Genomic DNA, 17,523 nt, shown 5'->3' on the forward strand with positions numbered 1-17,523 from the left:
TGACTTTCATTCAAGCCCATCTCACCTCTAAAAGTTTAATTTTCATTTTAATATATTGGAAGCCTCACCGTTGGAAATGGTAACTACTTCATACATCATGTATGTCATTGACTCTTTAAACGAAGGCAGCTCTCGGGCCCAGAGCAGGGTTAGTTTATTTGATCTTGCGTGATGTTTCATAATTTTTCTGACTGTTTGCTCATCTCAGATGGCTGTAGATCATTTGAGTAATACCAGCTATAGCTAACGAGGTCAAAACCTTGGACGGCACTGGTCTTATTACTCCCACTCTGGAAGTAATCCCAACAATTTCCTTCCTAAAACCCCTTTCTTGGCTTGGGTGGCACCGAGCATTTAATCTTCCTAAATGCACACAACTGACTTCACGGCACCTCTTGCCCCAACTGCACGTAACCCTGATTTCCCCCCTCATTGACTTTTGAGAAATGTGTGATGCCGGCTGAGACCGGCACTGTGCTTTGCCTCCCTCTTAATGAAAAATATCTATTGCAGAGTATTTGCAAGGCAAGCCGGTGTTCTTCATTTGGCCTGGTCTATTCCTCACCAGTTTCTGTGCTACAGGAATTGAAATCGCGCACGTACTGAGCAAATCTCTTGGTTTTCTCCCTTGAAAGTATTTTGTGAACAGAAACCTGTAGTTTGAGTTCAGGTGATTTTCTTTCTTTTTCTATTTCTTTCTTTCTTTCTCTCTTTCTCTCTTTCTCTCTTTCTTTCTCTCTTTCTCTTTCTTTCTCTCTCTCTTTCTCTCTTTCTTTCTCTCTCTTCCTCTCTTTCTCTCTTTCTTTCTCTCTCTTCCTCTCTTTCTCTCTTTCTTTCTCTCTCTTTCTCTCTTTCCTTCTTTCTCTCTCTTTCTCTCTTTCTTTCTCTCCTTCTCTCTCTCTCTTTCTCTCTTTCTTTCTCCTTTTCGCTCTTTCTCTCTTTCTTTCTCTCTTTCTCTCTTTCTTTCTCTCTTTCTCTCTTTCTCTCTTTCTGACTGAAAGTTGACTAAATTCTGGTTTGAAAGCCCCGTTGTCACAGAACCAGAATTGTCTGGCCCATTGTTCTCCGTAGGCACAGCTGATAGTTTAATTAAAACAGTTATTCCAGGAGTAATCTTGATCGTTCTTTCAGACAAAAGCACCAATGCGAAACTTTTCACCATCTACCTATTGCGTAACCCATACTTCCTTTACAAAATGGTTTCGTTCTCTAACGTGGTATTTGATGTTTACACCAAGAGGAGTTATGCATGTACGATATACCGAATTATCATATATAAGGGTTTTATAAATTGTACAAGGATTGTTTCAGTAATTGTGAAACAGACCCTTACTTCTTCACAGAGGTGAAATCTTCCACCTTATTTTTATCCACCCCCTCTCCCAAGTTCTCTTGGATACCAGAAAATGCTTTTGAGGTGGTTTCACAATGACCTGGAAAGGAGGGGGAAGAGTCGCTGATAAGAAAGCTTGTAGATAGGAACGTGAATTACCTGCTAAATCCCCTCATTGCCAATCTAAACTCTCTAAAATCACCTTGTCCCTGAAGATGGAGCCTCTCTGCATCATTTTGGGGATTTCAAAAAGCGACTCAATGGAAAAATCCATTAAATTCTAGCTTCACCGGGGCAGGCTTGGCTCAAGAGGGAAAGGGCTGCTCTACTTCAGGCCTCTGCCGAGCTAATACTGGTATTAAATGTGTAATTTATGGCAGAATTTAGTCCATAAATTCTTCATGGTTGGTGATGACACAGCAGCTCTTTGTTAATTTCAGGTCTAGCTGAACGACCAGAACCATCCGTTCCGCAAGCTCCCACGTAATAACAAAATCTAACGTCACATCGGACAAGACCCAAAGTGTTTTATTCCCAACCATTTTGCCCAGCGAAGGGTATTTTCAACACAGGGACATCGCTGCTCAATCTCAGCCATTTCTGCCATCAATTCATTACCAATTAAAAAGAGAGGTCAGCTACGTAACGGTAATTCTACTATTTGTAGTAACTGTGCTATTGTTCTCACGTGGTGGTTTCCAAAAAAGCGCGGTATCATTCAATGGAAAATATTAATTACCAATTTTGTTGAAGAATAAATAACGTTGCTTATTAAAATCGGTCAGGAAGGGAAGAGTGGTGGCGGAAAATGAAATGTACTCTGGAGATGATGTCTCACAACGCGGCACGCTGTGTTCTGCTGCATCCATTCTATCAAACACATCGCTACACAGAAACCCATTGACGCTACACAATGTGATGCGTCCTGGCACAACGTGTCGGTTCGGACCCCAAAACACGGGGACTCCTCAAAAAACAAAATAAATTCTTGAAAATGAAAATGAATTCATTTCTTAGAAGAGGGCAGAGGAGGGGGAATAGCGATTTTGCGGTGTCCGACTGCCGGGTTTGCAGCCGTGTTGATGGGAAGCAGCGTGCAGCGCTGGACCACGGAGAAGGATGCTCGGCGTGGGAGGGCGGACGGATCGCAAGGTCAGAGACCATGTGTGCGATGGGGATGACAGGAGCAGGCATAGGGCGAGGGGCAAGCTGGCTGGAGGGCTCTGAATAAGACCTGATGTCCCTACGGGAGGTGGGTGGTGGGTGCGTGGCCCCTGGGACAGAGGACGGCGGGATGTGGGGGTGAAATGTGAGGATCGGGGATATATTTGAAGGATGGGTTTGGAGGAAAATATCCTACAAACGACAATAAAACACCTTTTGTTTTCAAGGAGACAAAGCCACATAGCATTATGCATAGAAAATTCACAAGAGCCAGACAAATGCTGCTCGTGTCCTGATCCCTGGGGGAATAGCAGAAGATGCGCCAGCGGAGGTTTAGGTTGGACATGAGGAAAAGGTTCTTCACCCAGAGGTGCTGGACACTGAACAGGCTCCCAGGGAGGTGTCACAGCCCCAACCTGACAGTGTTCAAGAAGAGACTGGACAACATCCTCAGACACACGCGGTGACCTATGGGGTGTCCTGTGCAGGCACAGCAGTTGGACTCCATGATCCTTGTCCTTCCAGCTCACGACATCCTGTGATTCTACGACTGTACCCATGTGTGCTGCGTGACATTGTCTGATTCTCTAGGCCAAGTGTTTGAGTTCTGCAGTAGACACATTAAGGTTAAATTAAATATGCTTAAATTGGGATTCATGCCACTTGGCTTTAGTCATCCCCAATGGATATCTCCATCTGAGCACTCAGCCTTGGATCCTTCTGTACTCAGGAAGGAACCAGACACTTGTATGCTGATTCATCTGACATATTTTGAATGTTTTCTTCAGGATAAAATGAATCATATTTCAAAATGTCAGTTTCTGAGCACTGATTATAAGAAAACTCCACCTATATCACCTGCGGTAATACCACTGAGATTTATGATCTATTCACTGGGGGGGATTATATGTACCTGTGCATACACCCACATTCATTAAAATATGGCCTTGACACTAATGGACATTCTGGGTTATGAACAAGGACAAATGTTAACAGTAAAACATACAATCAAAATAGCAAAGGAAACGGTAGCAGAGGAAAATAACAATCCTATCCACCCTGTTTCCCCAAAATTAAGATCTACCCCAAAAATAAGCCCTATTATGATATTTCAGGATTTTTGAGAATGCTCGAAATATAAGCCCTATCCCAAAAAAGAGACCTACCCCAAAAATAAGCCCTATTATGATTTTTCAGGATTTTTGAGGACGCTCGAAATATAAGCCCTACTCCAAAAATAAGCCCTAGTTACAGTTCATTAAAAAGTCAATGTAAATAGTGTCCAGGCAGCTATACATGTCAAAAAGCAAGCATCTTCTGGAGCATGAATTAATATAAGACCCTCTCTTATTTTTGGGAAAACAGGGTAGAAGGTGGTTTGTCTCACAAGCTGTTTTGCTGCTATGCTGGGCTAACAGACATCTAATGAATGTGTTCACCCAGCTCAGCCAGGTAACATACACAGAAACATATTAGGTACACACAGCAGTCTACTCTTGCGGTATTTTGGGGATTGTCACATCATTTCACTTCCCAAAAATCTAACTCATGGAGTTACAACATAATATAAAAATCTCAGTTTTCATTTTTAAAAGCTATACATTTTAGCCCACCTGTTGGGAGATCAGAAAAGTGGACATCACCTACACTGAAAAATTAAACATGCAATACAAATACAATTTCTCCTTCTAAGAAGATACGCATTATTCAAACGTTCAGGATTTTATCTTCCTAATACCCCTACCATACGGCTCCACTATAGAATCATGGAGTCATTTCAGTTGGAAGAGACCCTCAGGATCATTGAGTTCAACCAAAACCCAACCCCAGCACTAACCCATGTCCCTAAGAACCTCATCTAAATGCATTTTAAGCCCCTCCAGGGATGGTGACGCCACTATTGCCCATGGCAGCCTGTTCCAATGCCCAACAGCCCTTTCCATGAAGAAATTGTTCCAAATATCCAATCTAAACCTGCTTGGTGCAACTTGAGGCCATGTACATCTAAATTGTTGTCTAGGTTCTCATTATCTCCCCCCTTGATTGCTAAAATACACTTTCCAAGGAGCAACATCCCCAAGAATATACCTGCAAATCACACTGTTCCAGTCAATCGGTTTGACAATGTCACTCTCCTTGCTTCTTTATCTCACGAATAGAACTTGCTTGTCTACCTTCAAGGTCCTCCTGATCAAGACTTCACTGCCAACCACTCTTCCTGCACCAGCTGAATGTCATGAATGTCACCTCTGATCACGCCGAGACACCAGCCATCATTTTTGACCCTTTTGGACAACTTGGCTCACCATTTCTGTGGTATTCTCCCTTAAAGAGGTGGGAGATCCTCATCAGCACAACCAGAGCTACCTCCTTGTTTCCTTCCATAGATGAGAAACCTGACAGTAGTCGGTCTGCTTGTATGTAACGCCCAACGGCAGGATGGAAAAAACCACAAGGAAGAAAAAACCCACAAGATGAACCTACGAAAAAGGCGAATTGCTCTTGGAAAGCGATCGCTCTGGAGAGGCGTTAGAGGTTTAATAGCTGCTGAGTGAACAGGGGCTGTCACGGGGTGTGTGGCTGTGATAAATGGCAAAAGGGATGTTTGGAGGCACACAGAGCGAGGTGTGAAGGGATCGGCTTCTCCCCCCGTGCACAGGAACATTTGGGACAACCAAAGAGTCTCCTTGCTGTGGTCATTGCAATGCTCAGCTTTGAGTGCAAGCAATAACCACGATCTCTTTGTTTTGGTACCATTTAAAAGATACAAGGCAGCTGGATTGGAAATTCAGGATTATGTGGGATTTTCAGGGAATGAATGTTTTAACTTTTTAAAGAAAACACTGCGTGTTAATGATCTCAGCGTCTATTTCCAGCGTCTCCATGGCACGTCCCAGTCGTCCCGGTTCAACATCCCCACGCCGCAACCTCAGTCCCCCCAGGGTTCCTGTGTTCTCTGCCTTGATATTAAGCGGCAGAAACTCTCCCAGTTGAACAGGGGGTCAGGAGTCCCCCACTGAGCTGTTACTCACTTGCAACGCCTTGAAGAGGGTGAAGAAAGAGGAGAGAGGGAGACAACGCGGATTTTGGAAACAGCAGAGAACCAGAGAAAGCTCCTTCTGCAGCACCCAGCTATCCCCTGTCTTTATCTTCACAACACTCTTAGGGGTAGGGACAGGGGGAGATGTGAGCCTCCTTCTATAGGCAGGAAAATGACACACAGAGATACTAAGAGCAAGACTCACAAAGGGATTTGGATGGATCTCATGGATCCAGCGGTTGCGTTTCTGTGCCGTTTCTGAACCCGGTTCATCCGAGTCCCAGACAGGTTGCTGCATAACCCAGGAGGCAGCCGATAATTTAGGGATGCTCCACTTAGTGATATTTGCATTCCCAAGCATGAGAGCGTCCTCTGCACCGAACGGTGCCATGGGACGCTGTGAGGTACCGAACTTGTCAGGATTCACGTCTTAGGGTTCTCCCACCAGGCCCATTTCAGAGGTTCAAACCGGTAGGAAGGGTTTAGCGAGTCAGGACCAACACAAAACAAAGAAACGGCTGGTTTTTCTTTCTTAATTCTGGGAATGGGGCTCTCTGGCACTCTGATGGATACCAGGGCTTTATGCCTTCCTTTCTCTCAAGAGTTTGAGTGCCCATCTCTCTGCAAAGCTCTGTGAATCTGTAATGCATACTGACCTATAGAGATCTCAGCTGCCTGTCAATTCTGTATCATCATGTCGCAACCCAAATAAAAATAATAAAAATAGTGTTGCATTTACTGTGTGGAACCCAATGCAGAGCTTTTGAGTAATATGGATTAATAACTATTCTCTTCTGCCAAAGAACAGGTCAGTATTCCTTCATTTGAGAGCACAGAGCAACACCTTTTTTGACTCCCTATAATGATCAGCAACGCACTGAATGTATAGAAAAAGCCCTAAACCTGGCCAGAGCGTGGTATTGAGTTATCCACGTACCACAAGCCATCCGTGTCATCTCTAACGTTATCGCTTCTCAGGTAGCACCCGCAGCATCTGCTTGTCAGTGTAGGAACTGAATGAAGCTGATGAAATACAACCAGACTTTATTTCAGAATTAGAGACAATGCCTTTCCAAAACCTACTCAAAACCCTTATCTAAAGCAGCCTCGATAAGAATATTGTCAGAGAGGCTGGAAAACCAAGAGATCCAAACAAAGGGTGATGATAAACACGGTCTAACAGAGTTGGGATGGCCAGTGGGGTGTGGCAAGGAGGTTTGTTAAGCCTGGCTTTATTTAGCAGCTTTATTAATGATCTCAAAGAAGGGGTGATAAGCACATGAATAAAACATGAGCCGGATGCTCAACTGGGACATTGTGTGTACGCCATGAAGAACGAAAACCAGCACAAAGCTCCCGGCAGAAATTCTGCAGTGAAGCACAGAGAGATGCAAAGTAGCCCCAGGAATATTACCGTGTTCTTATTATGGAAGAAGAGCTTGTGCCCTCATGTTTCTTGAGGAAAAGAATGGAATAAAACCGTCTAAAAGGGCAGGGACTGCAGCCTGAGGGAAGGACGGAAGATTAACAGGAGAAATAAATTCTTATAATGGCTGCGGATTTAATCTCAGGTGGTTCAATTCCTGGCACTGCTTGGCTCAACGTCTCCTTGATTGTGAATCAGCAACATAAATGCCAAATTCTAGGTTAGCCTATGCAAAGAAAAGCTAGGGACAGAAAACAGCGCAGGCCTAGCGGTAAAATACCCCAAATGGCTTCTAAGTATGTGAGGTTTTTTGATAACTTCCTTTTACACGTTAATAAATAACCTCCTAAATGAGACTTCTGATATAGGACGCTGACTTTCTGAGGGTTCAACCTGAGAGCATTCAGGTCTTGTGCCAATGACCATAGGGTATCTTAACACTGGGGCTCTGGAGCTTGGAGAAGAGGAGACTGAGGGGTGACCTCATTCATGTTTACGGATATCTAAAGGGTGAGTGTCAGGAGGATGGAGCCAGGCTCTTCTCAGTGACAACCAGTGATAGGACAAGGGGTAATGGGTACAAACTGGAACACAGGAGGTTCCACTTATATTTGAGAAGAAACTTGTTTGGGGTGAGGGTGTCAGAGCCTGGCCCAGGCTGCCCAGGGAGGTTGTGGAGTCTCCTTCTCTGCAGACATTCAAACCCGCCTGGACACCTTCCTGTGGAACCTCAGCTGGGTGTTCCTGCTCCATGGGGGATTGCACTGGATGAGCTTTCCAGGTCCCTTCCAACCCCTCACATTCTGGGATTCTGTGATTGATTCATGATCTCAAAATTAGACTCAACATCATTTTTGCCAGCTGTTCACATACATGTCCAAAGTGGGAAAATCCCTCTGAAATTCATGGCTGGACATGGATTTGTTGCTAAATAGTACAGCAGTGCCATTTCAAGTCCTTAATTACATATATAGAGGTATAACTGAAACTATTTTTCCTGAGGAGAGACTCATATATACCATTTCCTCTGTATACATTTCTTTGACTAATATTACAATATTTCAATATTGCACTAGCACATGCCATTCGGGCTGATGAGATCCCTCTAAGTACAACTTCTTTGTTCTTTTCTGAAATATCATATGGAAGAGCTTGACCCAGGAAAGGTTCCTCTCACCCAAAACAAAGCACGGGGATTAATGGGGAGAAATATTCAGTATTGAACAATTCATCTGCTCTTAGGCATCCACATACAGAAGAGACGAATCTTATCCTATAGGTGACTCTTTCTCCCCAATTAATACAAAGGTGGTGGAGTCACCATCCCTGGAGGGGTTTGAAAGGCGTTTAGACGAGGTTCTTAGGGACATGGTTCAGTGCTAGAGTTGGGTTATGGTTGGACTCGATGATCTCAAGGGGCTCTTCCAAGTGAAATGATGCTCTGATTCTATCCTTCAGTGGTCAGCTCAGATAAACACCTCTCTATTGGGTCAAATTAATTCCAACCAGGCTGTCTGATTTCACTTAATTTAGAGAAGCAACACCAAAGAAAAGCCACACTCATACTTTCCTCCATCTACTCATTCATACCCTTAAAGCCCTTAATTCTTCCTTGCACAAATGTCCTGTTTTATGCCAGTTTCGTATTCATTCTCCATGAAAATAGTAACAAAAATCCAAGAAGATTTGAAGACCAAAGAGCCAAGAAGATCAAAGATCCAAGGCAAGTCTGCTGTGATTTTTGTATCTAAAAATTCCAAACAACATGTGCCATTAAAACTTTACAACATCCCAGGAAGGTCTTATTATGCATATTATACCAATACCACAATGATGGCTTGAAGAACATCACTGGTAAAACGTCTTGATTCCCTTATACCGAAGAGCTCGTCCAAATCCCTCTCCAGCTACTTGGAAAACGGTGTTTATTGGGCTAATAAAACCCAATGGAGGGAATTCAACAGTCACTCTCTATTAATGAGTTAACATCACTCAGCCACCTACAATTTAATTTGTCTAAGGCCCTGAGATTTTAATTTGAGTAATACTTCTATTAATTACAATGTCTAATAACAATGTCTAATTCAGACATCTGCTAAAAGTATGTAATGTTAATCTATTGGAAAATCTCCAGCAGTGCTCAATTAAAATGTTCCCCCGTTAAGTTAATGCATCTGATTTGTAATGAATAGCAAAATTAGACACTGTTAATAAAAATAATCGCAAATGAAAAACAATAGAACCTTAAGATTGACAAAATTAAAGTTGCAGAATATTTCATTAGGTGGTAGAGCAAGAATTTCTCAAAAGAGGATGTTTTTACATCAGTTTGGGAGCCCGTGTTGCAGAGCACTGCTCTAAATTAGCACCTACAGGAAGTATCTGTTGCACAAATCACTGCAGCATTAGCATTAATAGTATTAATAGTATTAATTCTTACTGATTAGATTTTTCTGCCTTCAGTTGCAGTTTTCCCCCACAAGATATTCTTCCCATCTCTTATAGGCCACCCAGTGGCCTATACTGGGCAAGGTGGCCTTTACTCTTTTTAAATAATAATGCATGTGTCAAATAATAAATAATAACGCCGCAGCCCTGCGAATTAAATTGAGAGGCGAAACAAACACCTGAACACAGTCATCGTCTTATCATTTCTGTGCCTGACTCCATGTCTCCACTACGCCGTTAATCTGCGTTGTTTTATGTATAAAAGGGATCTATATGAAGCCACGGCGATGCAGTAGAGCGCGGTTTGAGTGCATCCATACAATACACCCCAGTCCCTTAAAGCATGACGGACATCTCTTTGTGTTTTTGTGAAGATGTCAGGAGCTTAGAGCATGAAGCGGCGTGCGGGCCGTGATACAATATCTCTCTGCTCCACGTTCCTCTCCATGGCAGATTATCTGCCCTCGGCCGCGTTGGGCTCCCGTCAGCCGTCACTCAGCGGACCAACGGGAACGGCCCAGCGCTTCTCCCCCCATCACCCATCTGACAGTGATAAACGACCAGACCTAATGCTCAGCTGAGCTTGACGGGTCCAGGCCTCCCCTCGCAAGCTGTTTCAGGCAAAAAATCCACCTTTTTTTCTAGTAATATCCCCCTTTCCGCACAGTGAAGGCAGCGCCGTTAGCCCAAACGGCCTTGCTTTTCGAAACAAGGGAATTGTGGTTTTATGACCCAAAGAGGAAACGGTCTCAAGTTGCACCAGGGGAGGTTGAGTTGGATCTGGGGAACAATTTCTTCTCCAAAGGGCTGTGGGGCATTGGAACAGGCTGCCCAGGGCAGTGCTGGAGTCACCATCCCTGGAGGGGTTGAAAAGGCGTTTAGACGAGGTTCTTAGGGACATGGGTTAGTGCTGGATTTAGGTTACAATTGGACTCAGTGATCCTGAGGGGCTCTTCCGACTGAAGTGGTTCTATCATTCTATGATTCTATCATTCTATAATCTGATGGCAAAAATCAGGATGAGAACAGGATGAGAACGATGGATGCGTCTCACTTCAGGAATGCACCTCAGCCTTAAATGCAATTATCCCAAGCGCTAGTCCTCTTTATGAAACAACGTCGTGATATTGCTTCTTTCATTCTAACTGGAGTGGATGGGGATTTTAAGAAAGTCAATTTTTAAAATGGAATGGAAAGCAGTTACCCCAGTAAAAAAATTTGCTATGACTTCATCTTGAACATCTCCTGCAGTTTAAGGTTGAAACTCTGTTTCTTTAGTGACAAGAAAGACATCATCAAATATTTTGTACTTAATATTTTTTTTCACTTTTATCTTATATCAAATAAACTACTCCGGGACTGTAGGCTCAAACTACATTTGTGACCATCAAACACCAAAGTACCCACTGACTACTACAAAACCATACCCACAATTAAAGGATCCATCCCGAACAGACGCTTCACAGCAAACTTCCAGTTCACACTTTGTACCTTCCAAAGCGCAAAAGTGACTCAGGATGAGATGCAAGAGGATTTGAAATGAATGAAGACGCATTTAGCTGTTCAGAAAACCTGAGCTTAAGTCACACAGGTCTCGCTGGTGCCAGGGTTAGGCGCTAAACTGTTTGTATCTTTGTTGTAGCCTTGCTTGCTGTCTACACGGCATCTTAACGATAGTTTCACGGCACCTTTAAGCATCTCTGCTTTGAAACCTGCCCTCTTAGAGAGCAAAATTGCACTTTTAAACCACCCTTAACCATTCTCAGAAGAGCATCATTGCAAAGCTACACTCAAGAAGTAGACTTAAACCCTCCAGAACCATGAGATGCGAACATCTAATATGAAGTTTATTCACTTCTGAAATCAACGCTGAAAGGTTCAGAAGAGTTACCCTACATTTGGGCCATCCAGCATTGGCTTTTGAGGGAGACAAAGCCAGGATGAAGACAGAAGAGTGGAACAAAAAGACTGTGAGATCACCCTCAACACACCGGATGATTTATTCACTGTACATAAGACTTTCATTGACTACATGTGTGCACATATAGTCAGGAGGTATCTGGATTTCGCACATTCCGATAGTGATTTGCAAAGTCTCACATCAAGAATACCCATATTTATAGCACTGGATCGTTTGGTGGAGATTATGAAGCTTCTTTCAAGGTAATAGGAAGAACAAGGTGCCTCTTTTTGAGGTCCAAGGCATCTCCTTTAAAAGTATTGTATTGCCTAATTTGAGAATGTGAAGTAGACGGACTAACTATGGCCTTCAGTGCTCCCAAAAAATTCACTAATAAGCACATTATATCCAGAACTTTACTAAAACACCATTTTTAGAGCGAAGACAGCAGGTTTAATGAGAGAAAACACATTTAGCAGCCTTTACCTGGCCTTTGTGAGCATCATACGCATCACTAAACAACTACCCAATTTAGAACAATTAGATATAATTGGTACGGAAAGCTTGGAGGAAATTTGGAGATGGAATAGCAGGGGTCACGTCACTGGGGCTGGAGCAGAACTGTGGAGGCAAAGACAAGGAAGGATGCAGATGGACAAAGAGTATTTGGTTAGAAAGGGTTTTATTGAATACACCAGTAGAGTTGTAGAGAAGTTTGAGGAGGGATTGTTCACATATGTTTAATTGGCAGCAACCTATGTCAGTGCTCTGAACTGCCTTCTGAATGAGGTTCTTTCCGTCTCTCCATTGACTGTGGAAGAAGAAACGTGGAAGATTTTATTCCTTTATGCTACAGGTAGTTCTATGAATAGCCCTACGAATCGCAACAAAGTTCAGCTGAAAGCTAGAATTCATTTGGAAAATGAACATTTTAAACCATGGTAGCAAGAGACATAAACAAATAAAGCATGTAGTGATATAGGCTGGTAATTCTAACATGATTCATCTCATTCTAAAGTACTCATTTAAAATATTCGAATCCTACCTTTGGGACATTTATCTACCCCATGACTCCGGTGACCAACTCAGATGTTTATTCCGTTAGCAGACGCAATTCCATAACTAACAGTGAAACACAGAATCACAGAATCACAGAATGTTAGGGATTGGAAGGGACCTTGAAAGATCATCCAGTCCGATGACACCAAGCTGGGAGGAGTGGCTGACACTGGAAGCTGTGCTGCCATCAGAGACCTGGACAGGCTGGAGAGCTGGGCAGGAAAATGTAATGAAATAGAACAAGGGCAAGTGTAGAGTCTTGAATGTGGGCAGGAACAACCCCAGGTTCCAGTGTAAGTTGGGGAATGAGCTATTAGAGAGCAGTGTAGGGGAAAGGGACCTGGGGGTCCTGGGGACAGCAGGGTGAGCATGAGCCAGCACTGGGCCCTTGTGGCCAGGAAAGCCAATGGGACCTGGGGTGGGTTAGAAGGGGGTGGTCAGTAGGTCAGAGAGGTTCTCCTGCCCCTCTACTCTGCCCTGGGGAGACCACAGCTGGAATCTTGTGTCCAGTTGTGGCCCCTCAGTTCCAGAAGGACAGGGAACTGCTGCAGAGAGTCCAGCGCAGCCACCAAGATGCTGGAGGGAGTGGAGCATCTCCCGTGTGAGGAAAGGCTGAGGGAGCTGGGGCTCTGGAGCTGGAGAAGAGGAGACTGAGGGGTGACCTCATTAATGTTTACAGATATATAAAGGGTGAGTGTCAGGAGGATGGAGCCAGGCTCTTCTCGGTGACAACCAATGATAGCACAAGGGGTAATGGGTACAAGCTGGAATACAAAAGGTTCCACTTATATTTGAGAAGAAACTTGTTCATGGTGAGGGTGTCAGAGCCTGGCCCAGGCTGCCCAGGGAGGTTGTGGAGTCTCCTTCTGTGCAGACATTCAAACCCGCCTGGACACCTTCCTGTGGAACCTCATCTAACACACTTTCCTTACATAACGGGAATTTAACCTTTCTTACCAAGAAAAATAAAATACGATATCCAAACATTCCTTTGAAAGCAGAACCAATCTTCTTAAAATTTCCTCCCCTTTCTCCTCACTAATAAAGCTCAAGTTAATAAACTGCATCTTTTTTAGGAATTTAGCATTCCTTCCAGTCTTTTTTTGCTCTTAATAACAAAATTTGAATCTTAGATCTATTATACACTGAAATTAACTGACATATTGAGTTTACATTGTAATTGAATAAATTGGGGTGTAATGAATTTAACCATTATTGCATTAACGGCTGCAGATAAAGCACCTCGAGCTCTCATCCGTAGCTCAGCGTAGGATTGTGCTATGTGGTTATGGTATGAGATGATACAACTCATTGAACCGCTATCATGCCTTTACAACTCACATGTAATGACTTTACAAGTTGTAATGAATGAGGGATACAGGAATATCGCCCGCATCGCATCCCATTCCTCCCGGATGAGTTTGCTCAGCAATCACTGCTTCCGAAATGCCCCATGTTCTACTTCAGTGCCTGCCCACAGTTTTCCTTCCTCAGTTAAACCCCGAAATAAAAGAAGTAAATATAACCTCAAGTATACGCATTTATAATGTGTAGTTTGCAGAAAACTACGATGCTCCTACAGTATTTTTATCCTTCTATCGCTGAAATAGTTTTGCAAATGGGACTCCAATTTTGTGCCGCTTTTTTTGTCACATGCGTTCCAAGCAGCTGCAGTTTATGGCACTACATAATCAATGACAGTTTTTCAGGATGATTCAATAAGTCCCATTGAACTGATGGCAGATTTTCCGAAGAGCTCAGCACTTCATATTGTAAGATCTTTGAAAAATTGGACTCCTGTGTATTATTTCAACTGGTATTCAAGAAAAATAATTAGGTTGGAAAAGAGTTGGTGTGTGTTTAATCCCATAGCTGGAAGAACCCATCTCATCGCTTCTTGGTCGCCTATAAATCTGTGCCAGTTACTCAGCCTGTGCGACCACATCAGGTTTGGGATTTTCTCCTGAACTCAAACACCAGTGGATTCTCCTGCTTGATGCGTTTTCATGAATGTACCTGGATGGTAAGAACTGAAAGAAGACCATTAACTCCTTAAAGCTTTGTTTGTGAGAACAGACTCATAGTGGCAGAGGCACATGGGTTGGACCACAAAGGTCTATGCAGTTCCACGATCTTCAACATGGTTTCATGGTGGTTCTCTGCACTCTCCCAAGCAATTCCTGCAAGGTTCAGGAGTCAGAAGAGGTAAAGGTCATTCCTTTGCAATGTTCTGGAAGAAAAGAGGGTTTAATAGCATGAAGGTGGCCAAACCACCCCAGTGGCCTCAAAGCCAACAAAAGGGTCTTGGCTATGCTTAAATTAGATGTTGCCTGAAGACTTGAAAGATTGTGAAGGCTTTTCAGATGTCACATGCTGGAACAATCTGGGCACTGCTGTGTGAGTTCGCCACGGTAAGTAGATTTGATGAGGTTCAAGTAGCTTTCTAAGAAGTTATACAACATGGGGACCCATACGCAAAATTTTACATCAAGCGATTCACAGAAAGCCCTGAGCCTGGAAGTTACAGTTCCTAATTTTGTGCTGTTTCTTTACTTAAAGCTACACGTGGAAGGAGAAGGAATCATAGAATAGTTTGGGTTGCAAAGGACTGCTCAAGGTCATCTGGTGCATCCCCTGCCATGAGCAGGGACATCTTCACCAGCTCAGGTTGCTCAGAGCCCCGTCCAGCCTGGCCTGGGATGTCTCCAGGGATGGTTCAGCCACCACCTCTCTGCCCAACCTGGGCCAGGCTCTCACCACCCTCAGCACAAACAATTTCTTCCTCATGTCTGGCCTGAATCTCCCCTCTTTCAGCTTAAAACCATCACCCCTTGTCCTATCACAACAGGCCCTGCTCAAAAGTCTGTCCCCATCCTTCTTATCACCCCCTTTTAAGTATTGGTAATGACCACAGATGAAAGACTCTCCACGACATTATCAGAGCTCCAAACTAACAAGTTATTCAGTGAAAAAAAACCTTATCATTAAGTTTCTCTGACATTCCCACATTAAAACCTTGAACATGTCCAATAACAATAATTAATTATGTTTTTCTCAACACTTTAGAATACCTTTCAAAGTAAGATAATGTTTATCGCTCTAGATCCATAAAACACTCTAGACCAAACTTAACAAGCAGTGAGGGAATAATGAAAACATAATTGCTGTCTTTATTAAGGTTACTACAGAACTTTATTTGGCATTTTAAAATTGGAAATCTAAGTTATTAAGGTTACTGCAGAACTTTATTTGGTATTTCAAAATTGGAAGTCTAATATCAGTGTAGAATATAAAAGAAAAATGTAAATGATGATTTATCAGGTAGGCTAATGTAAGTTAATAAAACATCTACGAGGTCAGTAGTGATCTCTGTGGGATTAGGATCTATGAAGTTGTTCATCCAGAAAGAAGATGGTGAAGTGGATGGGTTCAATAAAGTGCAAGTATCTTTAATTTTGAGAACACCTGACGTGTAGAATCACAGAATCGTAGAATCACAGAATGTCCTGAGCTGGAAGGACCCACCAGGATCATGGAGTCCAACTCCTGTCCCTGCACAGGACACCCCACAGGTCACCCCGTGTGTCTGAGGACGTTGTCCAGTCTCTTCTTGAACACTGTCAGGTTGGGGCTGTGACACCTCCCTGGGAGCCTGTTCAGTGTCCAGCACCTCTGGGTGAAGAACCTTTTCCTCATGTCCAACTGACCCTCCCTGGCACATCTTCTGCCATTCCCTCGGGTTCTGTTGTTGGTCACCAAAGAGAAGAGCTCAGCCCTGCCCCTCCTGCTCCCTTTGTGATGAAGCTGCAGCCACCATGAGCTCTCCCCTCAGTCTCCTCTTCTCCAGGCTGAAAAAACCCAGTGATTTCAGCCGCTCCTCGCATGGCTTCCCCTCCAAGCCCTTCACCAACTTCATAGCCTCTTCTGGACACTCTCCAGTAGCTTTATCTCCTTTTTCTCCTGTGTCCCCAGCCCTGCACACAGTGAATGCTCCAGGTGAGGCCGCCTCAGCGCTGAGCAGAGTGGGATAATCCCCTCCCTTGCCAAATCCATCACTTGCTCTTGGTGAACCTCATGCGGTCGGTGACTGCCCACTTCTCCAATTTGTCCAGATCCCTCTGTAGGGCCGCTCTGCCCTCTAGAGTGTCGACAGCTCCTCCCAATATTATGTCATCAGTAAACTTCCTTAGTATTCTTCCGAGTCATCTACATGTGGCCCTAAGATGGATCCCTGTGGAACCCGCTAGTGATGCTCACCAGCCCAACATGACCCATCTACCAGGACCCTTTGAGCCCAGCCCATCAGCCAATTGCTCACCCACTGCACTGTGTGTTTATCCAGATTTGTGCTGGACATCTTGTCCAGGAGGAGACTGTGAGGCATCATACCAAAGGCTTTCCTGAAACCCAAAATATTGCATCAACAGGCTTCCCTTGGTCAACTAAGTGGGTAACCTTGTTGTAGAATGAAGTTTGCCGAGCAAGACTTTCCCTCATGAGCTCGTTGTTGTTCGGATGTTTTTCAATAATAATCTTCCATAATTTTGGCAGAAGTGAGGCTGACAGGCCTGTAGTTGCCGGGGTCATCCCTGTTGCCCTTCTTGTAGATTGGGAGAACATTATCCAGCTTCCACCCGACTGGAACCCCTCAATATACCATTCCATTCTATCAAAGTTCACTGCCTTCCACAAAATGAAACAAAAACGTTCTCTTAATACCCTCAATATATAGCCGGGTGATCACTTATTGGCAATAACGTAAAAGCATTATCTAATGAAAACTGTTCATATTTTGAAATTAATTTGCTTTGACCATGTTCGCTTCACTTTTGTGTTCTCTTTCGACAAACATTCAGTTGATTGAATTTTCCTGCCAGAGCCATTCAAGGAAAACCAATTTCAAAAATCCCGTCAGCAGGCATTCAAGAGGGGGAATTTAAAACGCACCCCGCCAATTTGTCTCACTTACTTTGAAAGCCTCCACAGCATCTCATACGTCACGGTTTTCAATGAATTTGTCCTCAGAGGGCAGAGTTAGGAGTTACCTGACATACCCTGCCTACACAAGGAGTCACAATATGCGTGTCCCAGGGTCTGAGTTACTTGTCCCAACAACATCATCAACTTCATCACAGTCAACAGCAAGGAAACCT

The 17,523-nt window shown here is 43.7% G+C and overlaps 1 protein-coding gene across 4 annotated transcripts in view; it reads right to left on the reverse strand.

The window, feature by feature from the left end:
- MSRA (methionine sulfoxide reductase A) overlaps positions 1-17,523 on the reverse strand; it is a 291,902-nt gene that overhangs the window by 200,747 nt on the left and 73,632 nt on the right. The window contains exon 1 of one of the 4 annotated variants that reach the window (XM_065835519.2): positions 17,340-17,379. The exons of the other annotated variants lie outside the window; for them this stretch is intronic. Within the exon in view, the coding sequence (XP_065691591.2) occupies positions 17,340-17,364 (25 nt within the window). The 5' untranslated portion in view covers positions 17,365-17,379. Of the gene's footprint in view, positions 1-17,339; positions 17,380-17,523 lie in introns of those variants that run through there. 4 annotated transcript variants of the gene reach the window in all.

The sequence above is a fragment of the Patagioenas fasciata genome, chromosome 3 (genome assembly GCF_037038585.1).
Source record: "Patagioenas fasciata isolate bPatFas1 chromosome 3, bPatFas1.hap1, whole genome shotgun sequence".
Taxonomy (NCBI): Eukaryota; Metazoa; Chordata; class Aves; order Columbiformes; family Columbidae; genus Patagioenas; species Patagioenas fasciata.